This window comes from Lepus europaeus, chromosome 3 (genome assembly GCF_033115175.1).
Source record: "Lepus europaeus isolate LE1 chromosome 3, mLepTim1.pri, whole genome shotgun sequence".
NCBI classification, from domain to species: Eukaryota; Metazoa; Chordata; class Mammalia; order Lagomorpha; family Leporidae; genus Lepus; species Lepus europaeus.
In genome coordinates, this window is record NC_084829.1 from 31,252,501 (window position 1) to 31,274,427 (window position 21,927).

The 21,927-nt window shown below is 58.3% G+C and overlaps 2 protein-coding genes across 2 annotated transcripts; one reads left to right on the top strand and one right to left on the bottom strand.

Annotated features, from left to right (window-relative positions):
- Positions 1-331: 331 nt before the first annotated feature.
- Positions 332-991, bottom strand: SFTA2 (surfactant associated 2). The gene is made up of 3 exons (XM_062187397.1): positions 923-991; positions 620-708; positions 332-507 (listed from the first exon to the last, which is right to left on the bottom strand). Exons 1-3 carry the CDS (start codon positions 981-983, stop codon positions 421-423), a joined length of 237 nt encoding a protein of 78 aa, XP_062043381.1. The 5' UTR covers positions 984-991; the 3' UTR covers positions 332-420.
- A 9,328-nt stretch (positions 992-10,319) lies between these two features.
- Positions 10,320-19,739, top strand: LOC133756469 (mucin-like protein 3). Its single transcript, XM_062187151.1, has 5 exons — positions 10,320-10,401; positions 16,348-16,434; positions 17,251-18,231; positions 18,895-18,953; positions 19,593-19,739. The coding sequence occupies exons 1-5, from the start codon at positions 10,320-10,322 to the stop codon at positions 19,737-19,739; spliced, it is 1,356 nt and encodes a 451-aa protein (XP_062043135.1).
- The last annotated feature ends 2,188 nt before the right edge of the window (positions 19,740-21,927 follow it).

Sequence of the window (21,927 nt, forward strand, 5' to 3'; positions counted from 1 at the left end):
GCTCCCCCAGCCTCATGGGGATCCAGACATCCAGTCCTCAACTTGTCTGGAGGTCTAGAGAGCTTGACGTGTGGCTGTCACCCACCCACTAGTTTCCCTGGGGGCTCCCGGCTACCTGTCCTCAGGGCTAGTGAGCGGTCTCCTATGTTCTTGTCCACTTTCTGTGCTCCCCCTCGTCTTCAGGGCCGTGCCTAATGAACCCTCGCTCCCTCCACCTCTCTGAAGGAATCAGCCTGTAACTTCGTGCGGTGGTGATGGTCGCTGAGGGGGTCTGGTGGGCAGGGGCAGGTGCCGCGGAGAACAGAAGGCGATGGATCATAGCAGCAGCAGGTCACTGGTTCTGCAGGTTTATTGGCACTCAGGAGGGCGAGGACCTGATGGAACACAGGGCCGGGGCTCCCACACCTCAGCCGGGGGCCCTCAGGCTCTGCAGATGGTGTGGCGAGGGGGTCCTGCATGATGGAGGGTGACGTTGGTCCCCGGTGGGAGCCGGAGGAGGAGGCAGAGCTGGCAACAGAGAGGCTGGTGGGTGAAATGCTGGCTGTCTCCCCGCTCCCACCCTGGGCCGGCCCTGACGTGGAGACACGCGGCCCCGTGCCCTCCCCTCCCACAGACCTACCTCCTTAAGCCATGCAGGGAAGCCAGAGTCGTAGGAGCCGTTTGCCAGGGAAGACTCTTTCAGTTTCAGCCGCAAAGTCAGACCTGGGCCTGGGACACAGAAGTGCAGCTTAACACCCGGCGATCAGGGCTGCACACCCCCACCCCGCCCAGTCCTGCTGCCTCCACAGCCCCTTGGCAGCACCGCTCAGATGCCGGGGTGCAGCCGCGAATCCTCAGGAGCACAGCCCTGGACCGCCTCCCGCTCCCCTTCTCTGGCCTCCCCTTGCTCTGAGGACCCAGGCGTGCCCCCTCCAGCCCTCACCTGTTCCATCAGAGCTGTGGAGGAGGCTCAGGAGGAGGAAGAAGGGCAGCCCACGCCCCATGGTGGCCGCCTTCCTTCTCGGTGAGCCCAGAGAGATCTGAAGCCTGGGTGGCCAGGCTTTCTCCTCCCCCTCGGTCCTTAGCAGAGGAGTCTGGGGGAACTGCTGGGGGTCGGGGCGGGCAGGGGGCCACGGAGGCGGGCAACTGGACTTTCAGGTTCTCCCAGGGTGGTTTTGAGTGCAGGGAGAGAGCTGTTTGCTGGGCTCTTGGGGAAAGTAAAGGGGGCCCCCCTCTGTTTACTCAACTCTGTGTCCACCCTTGTCCAAGGCACTCAAAGAGGGGTGGTGCCTGGTCCTGTGGGGAGGGAAGCAGAAAGAGAAGTGGGGACCAGGGAGGGGTCCTGCCTGCTGGTGTTTGGACCCCACCCAGGCCTGGGCCTCTTGTGGCTCTTTGGGGATTAATTATTAACTGCTATTAATTTTCAGCATTCTTGCCACCCAAGGGCTCAGGAATGTGGGCCCAAAAGGGAGGGGTGCTTTACACCAAACCCAGGTGTCGTGGCCTCTCCCCCATCGCCACCCCGGCCTTAGTGGCTCTCCAGGTGACAGAGCTGGCTTGTGGGCGCTTTCATCTTTGCCTACTTTGCCACACAGGTGCAGGCCTGGGTTTCATTCGCTCTCCTGGGCCCCTGCCTGGCACGCACACTCCCCACGCATGGGCAAGCTCAGAGAGAGTGTGGGGCCCATTGAGTTGTTTGCTGCCCAGAGAGGGTCAGCCGCCCAGAGACAGGGACCCAGCCTCGGGATGCCACATGGGTGTTTAGCAGAGGGTCCCTCGGTTCCCGAGAGCTGCTTGATGGGCCCCCCCTCTCCCCCCCCCCGGGACCTGCACCACTTCCTCCCTCTTCCCTGAGCACCGCCTCCCTCCCCTAGACCCAGTGACACTGAATGAGGAGGGAGAGACCCTGGGCAGGGTTTTGGTGGGGTGGGGTCGTCGAGGAGGGGTACCAGCAGAGTTAGGGAGAGAAACCAAAAGCAAAGGCAGAGAATGGAGTTGGGGGCAGGACCTGCAGCCTGATGTCAAGTGAGACGACTGGAGAGCCCCAGGCTTGGCTAAGAGGACAGGGAGGCCACAGTGGTGGGGAGAATGGGCCAGAAGCGCTGCAGAGCCCGGAGGCTGCGGCAGGGCAAGGGCAGCGGCTGGCCTATGAGAACAGTGGGAGCTCCCCCACCTGTTTCCTCGCTGGCGCCCCCCACTCTGTGACCACGGCCGCTGCGGCCATTTGCCAGGCTCCTTACCAAGGGGACTTCCGCTACTGCCCGGGAAGACCCTTCAGGTCCCTTCACAAGTGCAGAAATGCAGACGTGGCCAGGACTGGCCGAGAACACACAGCTCTGCGCAGAGCTTCGGGATCTGGGAGTCGGCACTGTCCTCGAGCCCCTCTTCTGCCCTCCGCGCTCCCTGCCAAGGAAGGAAAGCTTTGTGGGCGCAGCGTCTAGGCGGGGGATGGCTCGGGCGTCCAGCACCCCCTGTCCAGCCCCAGTTCTCCTGTAGCTCAGCTGCACAGACTTCAGGCCTGACCATCTGCCCCCAAGCCCAGCTCCAAATGCTGCTTCCTCAAGGGCCCGCATGTCCCAGTCCCCAGTGGTTGTCTTAGCAGAAGGACGATCTTGGGGGAGGACAGCAGGGTCTCCCTGTTCCGAGGACTGGCTCAGACCCGGGGAGTGGGGCCCCTGTCCGAGAAAAGCCCAAGGGCCAGGTGGGGGAGTCCTCAGACTCTTACTCATTCTCCTTGCTGGTGCTTCCTGGGATCAGGCTGGGACAGCTTAATCCCTGTGGACGGCTTGGTGGCCTCTCCCTGGGGATGGCGATCCTCTTGTTGATGGAAGCCCTGGCACGCCTGGCTTTCCCGGGACTCGTAATAGGCTCCGGACCCTTTAAAAAGCTGGGGCGATGAGCCTGGCCGGACACATCTGCCAGCACCATGGACGCCACGCTGGTGCTGCTCCTGGGCCTGCAGGCCTTGGCTGCACACGGTCAGACGTGGGCTCGGACGGGAGGTCTGGGGTGGGGATAAGGACGTGGCACCCGGGGAGACAGCCGGCTCTTGTAACCCCATCCTGTTTTTTCTTCTTTGCCAACAGCACAACTGATCCCAGGGGAGAACTTTGATGCAGCATCTGGACTCCTTCCCTCCACCTCTGGAGGTCTCCCCTCCGCCTCTGGGGGTGTCCCCTCTGCCTCTGGGGGTCTCCCCTCCATCTCTGGGGGACTCCCCTCCGTCTCCGTCTCCGGGGGTGTCCCCTCCGTCTCCGGGAGTCTCCCCTCTGCCTCTGGGGGTGCCCCCTCTGTCTCTGGGGGTCTCCCCTCCATCTCGGGAGGTCTCTCCTCCGTCTCCGGGAGTCTCCCCTCTGCCTCTGGGGGTGCCCCCTCTGTCTCTGGGGGTCTCCCCTCCATCTCGGGAGGTCTCTCCTCCGTCTCCGGGAGTCTCCCCTCTGCCTCTGGGGGTGCCCCCTCTGTCTCTGGGGGTCTCCCCTCCATCTCGGGAGGTCTCTCCTCCGTCTCCGGGAGTCTCCCCTCTGCCTCTGGGGGTGCCCCCTCTGTCTCTGGGGGTCTCCCCTCCATCTCGGGAGGTCTCTCCTCCGTCTCCGGGAGTCTCCCCTCTGCCTCTGGGGGTGCCCCCTCTGTCTCTGGGGGTCTCCCCTCCATCTCGGGAGGTCTCTCCTCCGTCTCCGGGAGTCTCCCCTCTGCCTCTGGGGGTGCCCCCTCTGTCTCTGGGGGTCTCCCCTCCGTCTCTGGGGGTCTCCCCTCTGTCTCTGGAGGTCTCCCCTCCGTCTCTGGGGGTCTCTCCTCTGTCTCTGGGGGTCTCCCCTCTGCCTCTGGGGGTGCCCCCTCTGTCTCTGGGGGTGTCCCCTCCGTCTCTGGGGGTCTCTCCTCTGTCTCTGGAGGTCTCCCCTCCACCTCTGGGGGTCTCCCCTCCATCTCTGGGGGTCTTCCCTCTGTCTCTGGAGGTCTCCCCTCCGTCTCTGGGAGTCTCCCCACTGTGTCTGGGGGTCTCCCCTCCATCTCTGGAAGCTTCTCAACAGTTTCTCCCCCCTCCGTGGCACCAGGTGAGATTTCTGTCGCCCTGTCCGTCTCCAGAGAGCCGTGGGGCCCGCAGCTCAGGCTGGGGCTGCCTGTGCCGAGTGAGAACCTGAAATTTCCCGGGCGTCACCGGGCGGCTTCCTCGCGTGGCTGCCCAAGGGTCCCTCCTTCTGGTTTTGTCTATCGACCTTTGTTCCCACCTGAGGTTTTTTCTTTCTTTTTTTGCCTACTTTGAGATCATGACAACATTCCCCATTCCAGAGACTTCATCCATTTAGCTTCTGACTCATCCGAGGTTCTGTGTGTGCAATGAGGCAGAGGTCAAAGTGCACTTCCCCCCTTATAGATATCCTGTTAGGCCAGACCCGCTTATTTCAAAGACCCAAGGACCTTCCTGGTGTGGGTCCCGTTCTGGGCTCTGATCTCGGCTTCTGTTTGTCAGTTCCCCCTCTGGTGCCCGGTTGCTTAGCGACTGCCTGGTAGCCAGCCTTGCGATCTGAGGCTGGGAGTCCTCCACTTTGGCCTTTCCTTCACATCGTCTTGGCTTTGCTCTGGCGTGCGTCTCTTCCAGCCACTTCCCTCTCTGCCCTCCTAGGATCTGTCTCCCCCATCACGGCCCCTGGTGGTGCTCTGACAGTGCCTGGGACATCTGGATCCAATGTGGCTGGGCCAGCTACGGGAGTGCCCACCTCCTCCCCTGGGCTCAGTCCCGGGACAGGTGAGGTGCTCTTCGGTTCAGGCCTTGCTTAGTGATGGGGACACACCGTGAGAACCCTGTAGGTGATTCCATCGTTGTAAGACTTGTCTTAGAGTGGCTTGCACGAGGCTGGAGGGGTAGGGCAATCCCTCGATGTGACCTCTGGACGCAGCAGGAGATGTGCAGGTGGAGGGCTGCTCCCGGGGTGACGGGACATGGTGTTCTACAGCAAACTTCCTTCTTACGAGTAGGAGCGCCCTTTACAATAATGACAGAGAGCATAGCACGGTAAATGTCTAGACCAGTCCCTTAGCCATTGATCATCACTGTCAAGTGCTGGGTCCCGTGCATAGCTGTATGTACTGTGCTTTCACGCAAGTGTCTACCCCGGCGTCACCACCGTGGAATGCCCTGTGCTGTGATGTTATGACAGGCCCACAAGGTCGCTAAGGTGACAGGAGTGTTCCTGGTAATCTTACAGGACCACCCTCGTGCCTAGGGCCCACCGTCACCTAAGAAGCCATCATGTGACCCAGCACGTGTTTGCGTGGTCATTTACCAGGGAGCTGATGGAAGGGCCGGTTCTCTTCTGCTCTCCAGCAGCCTCCCCTGCCCCTGGGAGGGCTACGGGGGCAGTCATGCTTCCAAAAGTGGCTTGGGTCTGTCGGGAGGTGTCTCTGTGTCTTAAGGGAGTTGTGCTGGCCTCTTGGGCTGGTCAGACCAACAGCCAGATGTCTGGTACCAGATCACCTCCTCGAAAGGTTTTCATCTTTCTCTTGGTGGCCCAATCTGTCTGTCCAGGGCAGGAAGCATCCCCTCCAGAGCAGGCCCTGCCCCACTTCTCCCTTTGTCCACCCCAACCCCCTACTCATTCCTAGTAGGAGGAGGTGGGCATGGCTCTCCCCAGGCAGGAAGTGCGGGAAGCTGGAACAGCAGGCTTTGGTTCTCCCTAGGGCCCAGAACCAGGGAGGATCGTGGGAGGAGGACTGGGGCTCAGGGGTGCCCCAGGAGCCTTCACAGTGCAGAGGCATCGCAGGAGACAGGCGCACAGCGGAGCCTGCGCTCTGAGAGAGGAGGGTTGTGGGTGTCGGAGGAGGTGACTGGACCTCCGCGGAGATCCTGCTCCCCAGGGGATGGGACAGAGAGATGAGGACTTAGAGCCACAGGGACAGCAGAGTCGCAGGAAGACAGTCGTGGGGACGTGGAGTTGGTCCGTGGGGCCGTGGAGGGCGGGAGACGTCACTGCCCCGCCCACCTGTCCCCCCTTTGCTCCTCAGCCCTGAAGCCTCAGAAGGGCTCTGTCCCAGACTGGGCCATCGTGCTGATCACTATCACGCTGGTGGCCGCAATCGTCAGCCTGATGTATGGAGTCAAGATGGTGAGTGAAACTGACGCCCAAATCTGTGGGTCCCCGAGGCCCGTGCGGGTGGCCCTGGGCCCCTAGGACTCTGAGGAGGGCAGGGCTCAGGCGACAGCCACAGCCTGCGGTGCTGAGTGACAGGTGTGTGTTGGGGGGGAGGAGCCCCGTGTGACTGGCTGAGGGACTTGGGCCTGGGGGGGATGGTGAGCTGGGGCCTCTGGGAGAGGGGCCGGGGCTGGGCAGCCTGCGAACCTGATGGAGCTCGCTCGGGGCGAGGCAGGGTCAATCCTTGGAGTCCTGGCTCTGCCATGAGGACTGTGTGGCCTTTACAAGTTACTTAATCTCTCTGTGCTCAGGGTCTCTATTAACAGGGATAATGAAAGCGCACCCAGCACTTGGTTTGTGCTAGGAGCCGTGCAGGTCACAGGTCATGGCAGCCGTGTGTCCGGGGAGATGGCAGGATCCTTCATGTCACAGATGGGGCCGCCAAGGTGACGCCTGCCTCACAGGGCTGTTGGAGGCTCCCGCGGCCTCCCGCGTGTAGAGCTCTCCAGGAGAGGCCCTGAGACCCTGGGAGGCTGGGGCTGGGGCAGTAGTCCACGGCGCCGGTGTAAATAGGGAAACCATCGGAGAGATTCTCCTGTGCCGGCTTGGGGACAGCCGCGCATGGCGCCAGGAAGAAGCACATCGCAGTAAGAATGGGCGTTCTCCAAGGGTCCGAAGGCAGAACTGCGTCAGGTGCCTCTGGCCACAGTGGCGATCACCGGGGTGAGGCTGACCCGGGGCTGGACAGACAGCGGTGGGCAGATGTGTGCAGAAGTCCTGTGCATGAGGCTGCAATGGCCTCTGGGAAGGCACGTGGTTCCGGAAAAGTCTTTGTGGGCGTCCTGTTGCGCACCCATGGACGAGAACCCTTCCTTCATAACCTCCCTGCTTGAGTTTTTGGTGACGGTTGACGCAAGGGACTCCATGTTGATTCTGACAACTTTCACAGCGGAGGAGCTGAGGGCTGGGCAGTGGGGTCCCAGCTCCCTTGCTCAACCCGTCCTCAACGTCTCTTGTCTCACAGGCCTGCCAGCTCCGAAGGGAAGTGAACATGGGCTGCGGCTGCACTTCCGTGACCCCTTACAGCTGCCACCAGGAGGCCAGCAGGCAGCGCTACTCTGTCAAGTGAAGGGGCGGGACCAGGACAACCGCACACCCCTACCCCTTTGGTCCTCCTCCGCTGTCAGACCCGTCCCCGGTCCACCTGTCCCATTCACCCTGGCTGAGACCATTTCCTGAGGGTGGATTCCGGGGATCACTGCCTCCCCCACCCGCCCCTGCCAGGTGTCCCCCACAGAAGGTGTAAGGAGAATTCCGCTGCCAGGCTCAGAGCCAGGCTGATTCCAGGCCCCGTCCCGCCCCAGCTTCCTGTGCCTGTGGCTTTCTCCTCTGCAGAAGGAAGGGCCGGGGCTAGGTGGGCTCCCGGGGCCTGCCCGCCACCACGGAATCTGGGTCGGATCGGGTGGAACCCTTGCCCCCAGCCTTTTCTTCCCATGCCCACCCTTCCCCACTCCCGGAGAAGCCCCTTAGCTGAGGATGCTTCTCTTGGCCACAGGAGCAAGAAGGGGGGGTTCCCCTTCACACCCCCTCCATAGTGAGCCCCACAGGACCCTCTGATTCATTCCCATCAGGCAGATGGAGGAATCTCCCAAGACCACACCCGGGATGGTGGTGGACACAATTCCTGCTTAATAAACTGGTACCCTCCCCCGCCACAGTCTCCCGGCTGCTGTGTGTTTGCCCTGTGCAGGGCTTCGTCCTTGTCTGGTCCCTGCCACTCAGCAGTTGAGTGGCCTTGGAAAAGCCGCTTCCCCACTCTGCGGCTTGCTTGTCCGCACCCGTGAAGTGAGGAGGGCGCTGCCAGCCTCAGGCTGGGCCTCCTGGGTGAGGCGCGTCGCACATTCTTCAGCTCCCAAAATGCGCACGCCTCCGAGGTCAGCGGGGCTGCTTCCTGGCCGGGCCCTCGGCCTCCCGCTCAGACGAAACAGCCTCTGCTGACTTTCAGAGACCAGTCTGGGTCTCCACCTGCTCCCAGCTCCGTCTACCCTGGGTGCCTGGGCCCTCTGGGTAGAGTTGTGGCTGCAAAAGGCGGGGTGGGGGTGGCGGGGGGAGTAGCATGCTCATTCACGAATGCCGGGTCCACTTACTCCAGGGGCAGGCGTTTGGTGCAGCGGTTAGGACCCTGGTTGGAGAGGCCTGCATTCCGTGTCCGAGTGCTGGGTTCCAGTCCCGGCTGCGCCTGATTCCAGCTCCCTGCTCATGTGCACCTTGGGAGGCACAAGGGGTAGATGATGGCTCAAGGGGTTGGATCCCTGCCACCCACATGGGAGACCCAGATTACCTTCTGGACTCCGGGCTTGGCCTGCTCCCGGCTGGGCCATGGCAGGCATTCGGGGGAGAACCAGCACATGGGAGCACTCCTTCTCCTTCTCCTTCTCTCTCAAATAAATAACTCGAAATAATTCTTACAAAAGCTTATTCCAAAGCGGAGATTTGCACCTGTGACAGGACCAGCATCCTGGGCTGTCATTGTCGGTTGAGGAGGCTGTTCTTGGCATTCTAGGGGTTAGCAGCACCCCTGGCCTCTGTCCACCAGATGCCAAGAGCACCCCCCTGGAAGGTGTGACAAGAAGGTCTCCAGAAACTTCCAGATTTCCCTTGGGGAGCTACAGTTGCCCTCTCCTGTAGACAGCCATTGTCCTGGGGGCCTAGGTCCCTGGGGAGAGCCTGGGGTGGGGGGCTAGGGGAAAGGGGAGCTGTCAGGAAGCCCTGGGCGCCGGTGGAGTTGCAGGGGAAAGCCTGCCTCTGCCTCAGTTTCCCCGTCCTGCAGGACGCCATGCCTGGGAGGCAGCATGCCCGGTTCTGAGGAGTCAGGTCTTGGCCTGACTCCGTGGAGTCTCATTAATCTCCCATCAATTGCATTAATGAGCACTTGGCCTCTTCCCACCCATTCCAGCCCTGCCTAGGGCTTAGGGACAAGTCACACCAAGCGATGAGAGCAAGCCATGGGTTCAGTACTATAAACCTTGCAGGAGCCCCAGCTGGCCCGGGGCCTGGCCTCTCTACTCACCTTGCTGCACTCCCTTTCCTTAGCCCTACCTCCACTCCATCCTGGGGAGGAAGCACCTGTGAGCTCCTACTGTGGGCCAGACACCCCGCCCCTCCCCCACCCACTGCCCCAGGGGATGAAGACAAAGCCCAGTCCCTGGGGAGCTCACTCTCCATTAAGGAGACTGGGAGCAAGCCTGGAGCCAGCAACAGAGTGGGGTGGGGCCTCCTTGAGACCCCTCTGTCCCAGCCCCAGGCACCCTACTGGGGAGACCAGTGACCTTCTCTGAGCTAATGCTTATTTTAGGCAGGGAGGGAGGAGGAAGGGAAGCAGACGGGGGAGGAGGGGTGGGGAGGGTCTCAGGAGCTCTGAGAAGTGATATCTGGGTGCCTGTTGGGGAGTTGGGATGAGGGCTTCAAGGCAAAGAAATGGCCATTGGGAATAGGGAGCTGGGGGCAGGACTGGGTAGGAGCCCCGAATACCCAGCGACTCGGCAGACTCAGTCTCTCTGGATGGGGGGAGGTGTTTGTCCCCTCAGGGAAGTGTGTGATGATGGCCCCCGGGCTCTCTGTCCACCTCATGCTCTCTGGACCTCGCTGTTCCCACAGCTTGTGCTGTCGGGGGAACATCTGGAAGCACCTGCCTCTGGCTTCTCCCTCCTCTGCTCTTTCACCTGATCCCCTGTGGCCAGCTCCACCCAGGGCAGGAAGAGTGGCCGTGTGTGAGTAAGGGGTGTGGAGGGCTCAGCTGACGCGAGAGGCCAGAGGAGGGCGAAGTGTGAAGCTGGCGATGGATTAGAATGGGCACTTCCACCCAGAGCCCCTGCCTGGCCAGCCCCGGCCAGCGCCCAGTCCTTCTAGAACCTGTCAGCTGGGGGCCACCCCTGCCCAACCCTTCCAGCCGCTGGGGCTGGGTCAAGAGCCTGCCCCCTCCTGGTTCTCCTTCCCTGCCCCAAATCCCACCCCTTACGCAAGCATGCAGGTACCTGGCTCATGACACGGCACCTGCGGTCTCGCGTTATCAGGGCAGCCCCGTGGGGTGGGGCGGCTCCATTTGCTTAAGACTTAGTCCCAAGGGGCCCCAGTCCCTGTGACGTCAAACCCCGTTCCATATAAGACGCGGGGTCCTCAGCCCATGTCCCCAAGCTGCCACCCAGCTCTGACATGGCGCAGCCGGCCTGCGGACTCCGTTCCACCTTTGGCTTCCAGTGCTGCTTCCTCCTCCTTCTGGCTTCTTGGGAGGCAGGTAAGATGCTTCCGGGGCAGAGGGACCATCTTCGCACAGGGGTGCAGACTTCAGAAGGGGCTTGTGTCTCTGTGTTCGTGGAGTGGGATGGCCAATCCCAGAAATGAGTGACAGGGAGCGGGCACGGGGGCGGAGGTTAGCAGAGAGGGATGCAGGAGATGAGCTCCCCTGCTCTCTCTGCTCCTTCAGCCAAGGCCCTTAGGGCTGCACCCACCCAGAGGGGCTTCTCCAACTTTGCATAAAGACATCGGGTGGGCAGGGCTGGGGACCTCCTTCCTTTGAGCACGCTGCATGCGACAAATTCCCAGAGACCCATGGTTCTTTGTCTCATTTCATCTCCGCATCCCTGGATGGTGATTCGCACTCCCATCTTGTACATGAGAGGAGGGAGACCAGAGATCACGTGGGGGTGGGGGCACAGAGGGAGTGAGATGCCCTCTGCCCCCTGCCTCCCCGAGGGTGGCTGTGGGCAAGCGTTTCCCCCTCGGAACCCTGTGCTGTGCAGACCCAGCTTCTAGAGCTGACTCAGACCCTCTGATGTCTACACCCGTTGTGAGATGGGGAGGATGTTGCTGAGAGTTGTTGCTCCCTGGGCATTTACAGTGCACCGGACTGTGTTCTGGGTGCCCCCTCACTCCTTGTGGCAGCTCATTTCACAGCGGGGAGGCAGCCCAGGGCTTTGGGGAGAAAGTGAGTGTGACGAGTTGATGGGTGCAGCAGACTCCACAGACGGGATGAAATTGCAGGCTTAGTTTACGGTGACTGGACCAGGAGCAGAGATGCAAGCACAGGGCCAGTGTGAAGGGGGCCTGGGCAATAGGCCACACCCACAGGGCCCTCAGATCCATTGCCCCCTGCCCTAAAGCAAACCTCCTTCCCAGGGGTCTTCATAAAGGCGACATGCAGTGCTGGGGGGTAGAGTCACTCACGGCAATGGTGCCAGCGATCTCAGCCAGAGCACAAAGCACCAGGCAGTGTCTTCCGGTCGTGTCTGAGTGAGGGTGATGGGTTAGGAGGGTGTGCTCCTCTGAGCACAGGGTCATGCTGGGATCAGAGGGGACAGGGGCTTTGAGCTGCCTGAGATCCGTCTCTGCAGTGTATCGCGTCTGAGGCCAACTTGATGCTGGCTCCCTCTGCGTGGAGGGTCTGGGGACAGCAGAGCACCAGAGCTGCCCCCAGCCTCCTTGCCCGCCCTCTCTGGCTCTTCCTGTCGGACAGACTGTCCGTCCACCTTCCCTCTGGCTGCAGCTCAGGAAGGAGCGGCCAGCAGGGGGCAGAAGGGACCGCATTGTGAATCACCGCCAGGCATAGCCATTGGGAAGGAGGTTTGCTTTAGGGCAGGGGGCAATGGATCTGAAGGGCCCTGTGGGTGTGGCCTCGCCAGAGCCAGGCTAGGTGGGATGGAGGGAGAGGGTGGGATAAGGGCAAGAGGAGCCGGGTGCTTGGATCCTGTAGAAAAGAGTGAGTGGGCAAGAGCGGGGAGGAATTGAGGCTGGGCTGGGGTGGATGGGTTAGGGCTAGGCACACACCTGTGTCCATAGTGAGGCCAGCAGGGAGGGACGAGGTGTGACTGGATGGAGGAAGCCCCTTAGCCCACAGTTTAGGGGAACCCCTTTTAGCCCATGGTTCTGAGGTACCCCCTTATTCCACAAAAATGGTTTGCCCTGTCTTGCCTGTAGGAAGTCATTCCTAGTGCTTGGTGCTGGAACCCCAGGGCCAGTGTCACGCAGCCTGGGTGGCACAGGTGCAGAGTCCACCTTACGTCAGCTCGGAGGGCAGCACAGGTGGGGCTGGGGTCCTGAGAATCCCGCAAGGACATTTTCCTGCAACGAGTGCTATTCAAGTTCATTTCTGTGATAACGATAATGTGTGCTCATTATGGAAAATGGGGAATGGAAAGATAAATCCTTCTGACTGCCCTGGAGAACCTAGACAACCAGCTGAGTCTGTGGCCCTAGTCTTCCTTTGTTGTTTCTATGCCTAAGTTTTAGATCGCAGCTTGAGCTCCTACTATATACACATTTTAAGGAGCATTTACCTACATTACTGTAAATGGAATAAGCCATTTTGGGGGGTAGGACCCCAAGAAATACTAGGAAATGCCTTTCTGGGAGAGGCCCTCTGACCTCTGCCACAAGGCATGAGTGGCTTAGCCAATGTCCTCCCTTTCAAATAGGATGAAGCTGATGGGAGAGGTCTTTGGAGCTCTACATAATTTGATGTTCTGGGGTTTCTCTAACCCAAGGCTGAGCATCCACCTACAGTGGCTTAGCCAAAGCCTGTTTTTCCTCTCTGCACTCTGCCTATGTGCAGTGACCCAAACAGTTCTTCCCAGGCCATCGGTGTAGTAAGTGAAATGACTGTCTCACGGTGGAAACCTCTCGGGGAGATAAAGTTGCTCCCCGCGGGAGACCTGGAGAGAAGGGATGGTCCTCTCATCCTGGGAGTGTGGTCCCTGCTTTGCTGCATGGGTGGGCTCAGGACCAAGGCCCCGCCAGAGTTTCACCCCAGATTTTACTAGCACAGGCCCACAGCTGTGCAATGCGGAGGTGGAATTCCAAGACCCGGTTCTGTGCATCTGGTTACTGACGGTGCCTGTTAGTTGAATGCCCACAGCATTGCAGACCTGTGGGCTGGAGGCCTTCTCTCCACATTGTCTCAGGGCCTCAGTGACTTAACAGAGTCAAAGTCACCGCTTAGCCTCCCGATCTTTGGAGGTCACCAATACGTGTGTTTCTTACCTGATGTGCATAAGAAAGGTTACCAGCAAGACTTCTAAAGAGTTCCCATCAGTTTTAAAGTATTCTTTCTGTTTTAAAAGATGTGTTTATTTTATTTGAGAGCAGATTTACAGAGAGAGAGAGGGAAACACAGAGAGATCTTCCATCCCCTGATTCCCTCCCCAGATGGCTGCAACAGCCAGGGCTGAACCAGAACAAAGCCAGGAGCCTAGAACTCCATCTGGGTTTTCTATATTGGGTGGCAGGGGCCCAAGCACTTGAGCCATCTTGTGCTAGCTTCCCAGGCGCATTAGCGGGGAGCTGGATTGAAAATGGAGCAGCTAGGACTTGAACCAGTGCCCATATGGGATGCTGGTGTCCCAGGCAGAGGCTTAACCAGCTTGTGCCTTGATGCCGGCCCCTAGTCTTGAAGTTTTCTTTTATTCATCATCTAGTACATATTTGTGAAGGGCCCTCCTATGGGCCAGACACGGTTCTGGGCTGCAGACGTAGGGTCGAACAAGACAAAAGCGCCCGTTGTTGGGGAAGTATTTATTGAATACTACAAGTGATGGATGTTGATAAGACATGGCAGAAGTGGCCCAGGAGTGTAGGGGCTGCCTCCTGACAGAGCTGGAGGGAGCAGGTGGGACAGGAGCGACCCTGGGCTGCTCCAGGCAGGAGGGCAGGTGGTGGGTTCAGGCTGCCCTTTGAGCTGCGAGGAGGGCAGCACAAAGCATGGGCCAATTCAGACTGCAGCTGGGATCCGGCAGTGCTTCCCAGAGCCCTCTGCGCTCCCCGCGTCTGACTCCTCCCACTGAGCTGCTGTGGGCGGCATTCTCGCTCCTCTTCACGGTTGAGGACGAGAGCGGCAGAGAATTTAACCACCCGGGCAAGGCTGCAGAGCTGGCGACGGACACAGTCCTGGACTCCAGCCTCGTCCTCCGTCTCTCTGGCCCGGCCGAGTCGCCACCCTGGGCTGCTGTCCAGCAGCTCGGTCCCTTGTCACGTCACCAGGCATCTTCCTGGGCAGGAATCCTGACTTGGCCAATTCCTTGACCTTGTTCATTCTCCTTCCCATGTGTACAATGTTTTGGCTTCACAGTTTCGCGTGGACCTGGAATGCAGGAGTTTCACAAGTGTCACCATCCTTCTTTCCCCAAGAGACAGAGCATCCCCGAGGTGGTGTGCTGTGTCCTAACCAGGAACGTCTGGGCCCTGCAACCCAGGATGTGCGTTCCGAGCCTGGCTCGACTTCTTCCTTGCTGGGTGTTCTTGAGATGATTGCTTAATGTCTCTGAACCTTGCTTCCTCCTGCATGAGCTGGCAAGGCCACGAGTAGTTCTCCGCCTCAAAGGGTTCTTGTGGAAAGGTAGAGTGAGTGTGTGTCCTGTGTCTCCGTGAGTGCTCGGGGGGGTTGGCCGTCCCCACTGCTGTGTGGCACGTTTCTTCCTGAAACTCAGGTTCTTCAGCTGTACAATAGGACAGGTGGACAGGGTCTCGGGAGCCTCGTGGGAGGGGAGAGAGCAGTCACGGTAGAAGAGAATCCCAGAAGACCACGTCTATGGGGCAAGCAGCAGGTGCCAGAGCCCAGCGGATGCCAGCCGCGGGAAACAGAGCATGGGATTGGCATGGCATAGCCGGGGCGGAAGTGCAGCCCCCTCCCTTCCCCCACCTCGGTTCCCTGAAGGCACCTGGGTTTCTTTATCAGCCCCCTCTTGTCCCACCCAGATTCATCCCAGGATGGAGCTCCCCAGCCCCCACTGCTCCTTGCCAGCCGGCAGCTGGGTGGATTGTGGTTCCCGTGATTGGGAGCAGGTGCAGGTTCTGGTCGCCGCCCTGAGCTAACAGCCTGGAAATTTCAGCTGCTCTCTTGGGTGATCTCCTGATTCCTGCTGTCCCAGCTAGATAGCAGAGACACCTCCTCTGGCCCCACCTGCTTGTTTCCCCGTGGAATTAAGACCTGTCTCTGTCCACGGACGGGCTGTCCCCCACCCCACCCCCACACCCTGTCCTGACGTGCAGCCAGTCCCTCCCAGGATCTGCTGCCTTGTTTGCTGCTGTCGGAACTCTAAGCCAAATGTCTTTTCCTTTGAAGAGGGCACCTTCATCCACCCACAGGAGGCTTTTGGGACATAAAGAGGGGGCTCCAGAGGCCTGGGGGTGCCGCAGGGCTGAGTTGGCTCCTGTTCTCCTTCACCTCCTGATGTGAACACTTCCCATCTCCCTCTGCTCCTCCTCCTCGCCGCTCCTTACACTTACTGCTCTCACTCACAGCCTGCTAACCTTGTGGGAAGTTCTCCCAGAGGTCTCACCTCAGTCCCTCACCCTGTTACCTGTGGGGTAGAGTTGGGATGTTATGGAAAGATAAGGTTCTGGTTATTTCTTTTCCTCTGAGCGCTGTCCTGCAAAGGGGATTCAACGTCACTGGTGAAGCAAAATGCAAGTCCATACCTGCTCCCACAGCCTACCAACCCACAGGCATGGAGGGCGACATGGTGGTCGACCGGCCCCCAAACGTCACTAGTGTCAAGTTGAAGGCAACGGGAAAGAGTGATTAGCGGAGAATTTGTTGAACTCGGAGATGAAGCCAGGTCTTACCTGCTTGGGAGAATTTGGAAGTTTAATCCCTGAGATTAAAAATTGAGGAGTAGGAGCTGGTGCTGTGGTATAGTGGGTAAAGCCACTGCCTGTAGTGCCAGCATCCTATATGGGCACCAGTTCGAGTCCCGGCTGCTCCACTTCCAATCCAGTTCTCTGCTATGGCCTGCGAAAGCAGTAGAAGATGGCCCAGTCCTTGGGCCCCTGCACCTGCATGGGAGACCTGGATGAATCTCCTGGCTCCTGGCTTCGGATTGGCCCAGCTCTGGCCATTGCAGCCATTTGGGGAGTAAACCAGTGGATGGAAGACCTCTCTTTCTCTCTCTCTCTCTCTCTCTCTCTCTCTGCCTCTGCCTCTGCCTCTGCCTCTCTGTAACTCTGTAAATAAACCTTTGAAAAAAAAGAGTTGAGGGGTAGATGTGGGAAAGGAATGAGGCAGCATTTTTGCTGCAGGCAGAGTCTGAGCAAGGGTCCAGAAGCTGGAGGCGAGGTGGGGATTTGATCTCATGGCACTCAGAGAAGACTGGCTCGGGAGACGGATCTAGGGGAACACGGGACTCCTAGCGATGGGGGGAGGCAGGGGAGAACACGGGGACAGTGTCTTACCTGCTGTCACCCTCCACAGGTGCTGCTACCTCTCAAGAACTTCAGAGAACGGGTGAATCCCCGATGTTGGGTCACTTGCTCCCCCTCACTCCAGCCCTTGCTGGCAGTACTGCCTCTGAGCAGTCTGCTTTGCACTCGGGACAAAGACCTACAGACCCCCCGAAACCTACCAAGACCCAAAAGCCAAAACGCCGCTGCACCACCACTCACCGTTCCAGTGCAGTCCACAAACCTCTAGACAACTCCACCGCCTCAGACCACGGACGCTCTACCGCTCGGCCTGAAGCTCTTCCCACTTCCAAGCAGAGCCCCAGCCATCAAGGGCAAACCCCGGTGATCCGGACTGGACGCTCTGCCGATAATGCTAGCTCTGCTGAGGCACACAGAGGATCAGCCGATGTGGGACGGCCAACCCCAACAACCAAGAGCAAGACAACTTGTCTCAAGTCTACAGCAAGCAGGTCAACAGCAACCAAAAGGCCAGCTACAAGTGTAAGGCCATTGGAAAAGGCGAGCACTGCTTTAGGGACCAAGAGCAGTGCCTCACGCAAGACCACAAATCCTTTCCATGACTCCGTCAGTTCAGAGGTCAACAGAGAAACCACACCTTCCTCAGAAAAAGCCACAGAAGCCTCAAGGTCATCAGACAAAGCTACTGGGACTCCCAAGAAGTCAGAAGGAACTACAGATTATGGAAATACACATACGTCACACACAACCCTGAGGACTGCCCAACATGTGAAGACCACATCAGCTGCCAAGACCACAGCACCCCTGGTAAAGCCTACAAGGCCTGGAGAATTGACCACGTTCTCCAACAAGAAGATCGTAAGTACTCAAGAAACCCCCACGGGATGGGACCAAAAGAGCACATCAGCCCATGAGATGGTCACAGGTGCTCAAGACACACCTGTCCCTCCAGAACATGAAGGAAAGATCACAGTGGTCAATGAGGTCACGGGTGTGCAGGGACAGCCCACAGGACATAAAGAAGAGACCACATTAACTGATGGGAAGACCATGAGTACCCAAGAAGCTGCTACAGGGCACGGACAGAAGACCACACCAGCATACAAGAAGACTACAGATAACCAAGAAGCCCCTACAGGGCACGGACAGAAGACCACACCAGCCTACAAGAAGACTACAGATGACCAAGAAGCCCCTACAGGGCACGGACAGAAGACCACACCGGCCAGCGAGAAGAATACAGATGACCAAGAAGCCCCTACAGGGCACGGACAGAAGACCACACCGGCCAGCGAGAAGACTACAGATGACCAAGAAGCCCCTACAGGGCACGGACAGAAGACCACACCGGCCAGCGAGAAGACTACAGATGACCAAGAAGCCCCTACAGGGCACGGACAGAAGACCACACCGGCCAGCGAGAAGACTACAGATGACCAAGAAGCCCCTACAGGGCACGGACAGAAGACCACACCGGCCAGCGAGAAGACTACAGATGACCAAGAAGCCCCTACAGGGCACGGACAGAAGACCACACCGGCCAGCGAGAAGACTACAGACGACCAAGAAGCCCCTACAGGGCACGGACAGAAGACCACACCAGCATACAAGAAGACTACAGACGACCAAGAAGCCCCTACAGGGCACAGACAGAAGACCACACCAGCCAGCGAGAAGACTACAGATGACCAAGAAGCCCCTACAGGGCACGGACAGAAGACCACACCGGCCAGCGAGAAGACTACAGATGACCAAGAAGCCCCTACAGGGCACGGACAGAAGACCCCACCAGCCAATGCGAAGACTACAGATGACCAGGAAACCCCTGCAGGACAAGAAGAGACCACACCAGCCAACAAGGAGACTGTAAGTACTCAAGAAGCATCTACAGGACACGAGGAAGAGCCCACGTTGGCCAACGGGAAGGTCACAGGTGCCCAAGGGAAGCCCACAGGACATGAGGAAAAGACCACACCAGGCCACAGGACAATCACACGTACCCAAGAAACCCCTACAGGGCATGAAGAAGAGCCCACGTTGGCCAATGCAAACACCATAAGTACCCAAGAAACCCCTATGGAACACGAAAGGACCACATTAGTCAGTGAGAAGACCACACCATTCCCAGTAGAGCCCACAGGACATGAAGCAAAGATGACATCAGCACATGAGACTATGACGCAAGTCCTAACAACGTCCACAGAAAACCCGGAAAAGACCACGTCAGCCACAAGTGTCTCCCAAAAGCATACAGGACACCCAAAGAATACCACACTGGCCACTGAGACTGGAAAATCCTCAATGCAGTCCACGGAAAACCCAGCAAAAACAGCAGCCGCCACAGAAAGCACACGACCTGTAGGCAGGATTACAACAAAGAGATCTGTCACTACTTCCTGTTTAAATAAAACAGCAGTCACCCATCAGGTACCCACTGGGTCTTCTACAAACAGCACAGCTAGACTGGACCCAGGTTCTGTCATGTCAGAAGTTCCAGGCAACAAGAGCCATGCCCATCAGGATAAAGACGTCACCCAGGAAGGTTCCCACGCTGGAGAAACGGGAGGGAACGATCCCTTTCCTGCGTGGGCCATAGTCATTGTGGTCCTGGTGGCTGTGATCCTCTTCCTGATGTTCCTCGGCCTCATCTTCCTGGTAAGGAACAGGGGTGCCCCAGAGGAATGAAACGATGAGACAGGGAAGCTGGGAGGAGGGCTCAGGGTTACAGGGGAGAGCCTGGGAGAAGAGGGGTGGTGGGGAGGCGATGGCAAGAGAGGGGTCGTGGTGGTGAAACCGAAGGGGAGGCAATCAACCAACAGGAAGTGGAAGCTTTCACTGGGGAGAAAAAGGGAATGGCCATGGCCCAGAGGGAAAGGGCGAGGCTAAGAGGGAAAGGGCGAGGCCAAGAGGGAATGGCCATGGTCAAGAGGGAAAGGGCGTGGCTAAGAGGGAAAGGGTGTGGCCCAGAGGGAAAGGGCGTGGCCCAGAGAGAAAGGGCGTGGCCCAGAGGGAAGGGGTGTGGAAGAGAACATTTAGGGGTTGAAAATGGAAGTGGGGGTGTGTGAGGATGGAGGGTATCAAGGTGAGAAGGACAGGACAGAGGGGGCTGAAGTTGGGGTCTGGGACTCAGTGCATTGGATCTGGGGCTGGAATGAAGGTCAAGGTTTGGGGAAGAAGGAAACTGAAGGTCCAGGATTGGACAGAACAGAAGAGAGGGCCTGGGATGCGGGGAGCTGAGGAAGGCAGATGGTGAGGCAGAGGCTTCTCATTCTCCGCTTCTCGTCCCAACCGCAGGTCTCCTATCTGACTCGAACGCGCCGTGTACGGACCCAGGACGCCGAGGACAACGAGCCTGATGACGAGGGGGGCCCCAACTCCTACCCGGTCTACCTGATGGAGCAGCAGACTCTCGGCACCGGCCAGATCCCCTTCCCACGGTGACCGCTGAGGAGCTGCCACGCCCACATCTTCCACGAGCTTCCCTGTCCTGGAGGAGGACTGAGACTCAACATGTCGATTTCGTGCACTCCAGGAAGGGCAGAAAGACGGGCAGCATGAACTCTCCATCTGCTGCTGCTTCTCCGCTGAGACGGGCTGGGAGGAGGTGATTAGCAAGAAGGCTTTAGACTGGGAGGCAAGAGAAGAAAGAAGGAATAACACAGGCTAGCGCTCTCTGTAGGAGGTGATGGCCGGAGGATGAAGAGGGACCTGTGGGCTGAAGACCAACGCAGGACACTGGGACCTGGGCCACGCTCGCTGGAGGGAGCCTCAGGAAGGCCACGCCACCACTGTCTTTGTGGGTGGGGGCCGCCGGAAGTGGGGACCATGAGAGCAGAGCCCGCAATTTGTGACTGAAACAGGCTTATCTCTGACTTCCCCGGACCCTTGCCTTTCTTTCTCTTTTTAATGAAAATGCAAAAAGCAGAACAACAAAAAATCTACGAAGAAAAGAGGATTTCTTTCCTTCTCCCTCCTCTCCACGCCCTGGAGCCCCTGGAGCGAGAGAAGACCACGGAACCAGGGGTTCTTCACTCTTGCTCCACGCAAGCCTTCTCCCGCGGCCTCCTCCCTGGGTTGGCTCGCTCGGCTGTGGGGGTGCACAAGGAGAGGATTTCTGCTCACGGCCTCGGCCGCCTAGGAGCAGCCACGCCCTCCCAGATGGCTTGTTTTTCTGTCTCTTTCTCCAAAAGTCATTGGTGGCTTTATCTCATAGGACTCATCTGTGTTCCCTGCTGCCCCTGTCCTCCTACACCTTCACCCCAAATGCTGGCTCTCCTGCTTGCTGGCCTCCATCTGCCTGTGCCTTCTGGACTTTTCTCTGCCCCTCCACCTGTACTGAGAGGGCAAAGGGGGCCGAGAGGAGCAGACAGATCACAGCACCCCTCTCTCTGTTGGTCTTTTTTGTAATAAAGTGTAATGTGTTTATACAGCAAGGACATGGTCGTTCTGTCTGGGGCTCTGGCCGTGACCTCACAGATGGCTCTGAGCAGGAGCTGCGCCGGCTCTACCTAAGAGCCAGCCTCAGTTCATGCCGTCTTGTTTGCCCGGTGACAGAGTGAGGAGAAAACACGCCAACTGATGAGCCAGCACACTCTGTTGAGGATATAAAGAAGGGTAAGCTAGGATTCCCACCTGACACAAACTTGAGACAATTAAAATGAGATCCTTCAACAGGTGCTATCACGAGGCAGGGCTCTACCCACTGAAACACCTGCGCAGTGAGCGTGCGTCATGGCCACGCTTACGTGAGGACCACAGCCTTGCTCTGGAGAGCCTGTCCGTGCCCAGCGTCAGTCTCCACACAGCCCTGGCCCTGGCTCTCCCAGGAGATGCGCTGCTGGCACTGGGGCTGGCGCTGGCACCGAGAAGAAAGGCACTGTTGTTTGCCTCAGGCCGTCCAGCCTGAACTCCACCTGGAACCCAACAGCAGGGCGAGTGTGTGCGTGTGTGTGTGACTAAATGTGTGCTTTTCTGTGTGTGTCTGTGTGTGTGTCTCTGTTTATCTGTGTGTGTGTTTGTGTGTATGTCTCTGTGTCTCTATGTATCTCTGTGTCTGTGTGTCTGTGTGTGTATCTGTGTGTGTGACCATATGTGTGCTTGTGTCTGTGTATGTTTGTGTGTGTCTGTATGTGTCTGTGTATGTCTATGTGTTTGTCTCTCTGTATGTGTATCTGTGTCTGGGTTTGGGTCTGTGTGTCTCTGTGTGTCTCTCTGTATGTGTATCTGTATGTATGTATCTGTGTGTGTATCTGCATGTGTCTATCTGTGTGTGTATCTGTATGTATGTATCTGTGTGTGTATGTATCTGTGTGTGTATCTCTGTGTGTATTTGTGTGTGTGTATATGTGTATCTGTGTGTATCTGTGTGTGTCTCTATATGTGTGTATCTGTGTGCATGTATCTGTGTGTGAGTGTATCTGCGTGTGTGTATCTGTGTGTATGTATCTGTGTGTGTGTATCTGTGTGTATGTATCTGTGTATCTGTATGTATGTATCTGTGTGTGTATCTGTGTGTGTATGTATCTGTGTGTGTATCTGTGTGTGTGTATATGTGTATCTGTGTGTGTGTATCTGTGTGTGTGTGTTTTGGGGGGTGACCATTTACTGCTTTCAAGGCGGCCCTATTGTA

What these genes read in the sequence shown, in the direction of transcription:
- SFTA2 (XM_062187397.1), bottom strand. Translation starts at nt 983, where the DNA reads ATGGGGCGTGGGCTGCCCTTCTTCCTCCTCCTGAGCCTCCTCCACAGC. An exon ending in CCACAGCTCTGATGGAACAG is followed by an intron (nt 709 to 922) that starts GTGAGGGCTGGA and finishes TCTGTGTCCCAG; the next exon opens with GCCCAGGTCTGACTTTGCGG. An exon ending in TCCCTGCATGGCTTAAGGAG is followed by an intron (nt 508 to 619) that starts GTAGGTCTGTGG and finishes CTCTGTTGCCAG; the next exon opens with CTCTGCCTCCTCCTCCGGCT.
- LOC133756469 (XM_062187151.1), top strand. Translation starts at nt 10,320, where the DNA reads ATGGCGCAGCCGGCCTGCGGACTCCGTTCCACCTTTGGCTTCCAGTGC. An exon ending in TCTGGCTTCTTGGGAGGCAG is followed by an intron (nt 10,402 to 16,347) that starts GTAAGATGCTTC and finishes CACCCTCCACAG; the next exon opens with GTGCTGCTACCTCTCAAGAA. An exon ending in CACTCCAGCCCTTGCTGGCA is followed by an intron (nt 16,435 to 17,250) that starts GTACTGCCTCTG and finishes CTGTCCCTCCAG; the next exon opens with AACATGAAGGAAAGATCACA.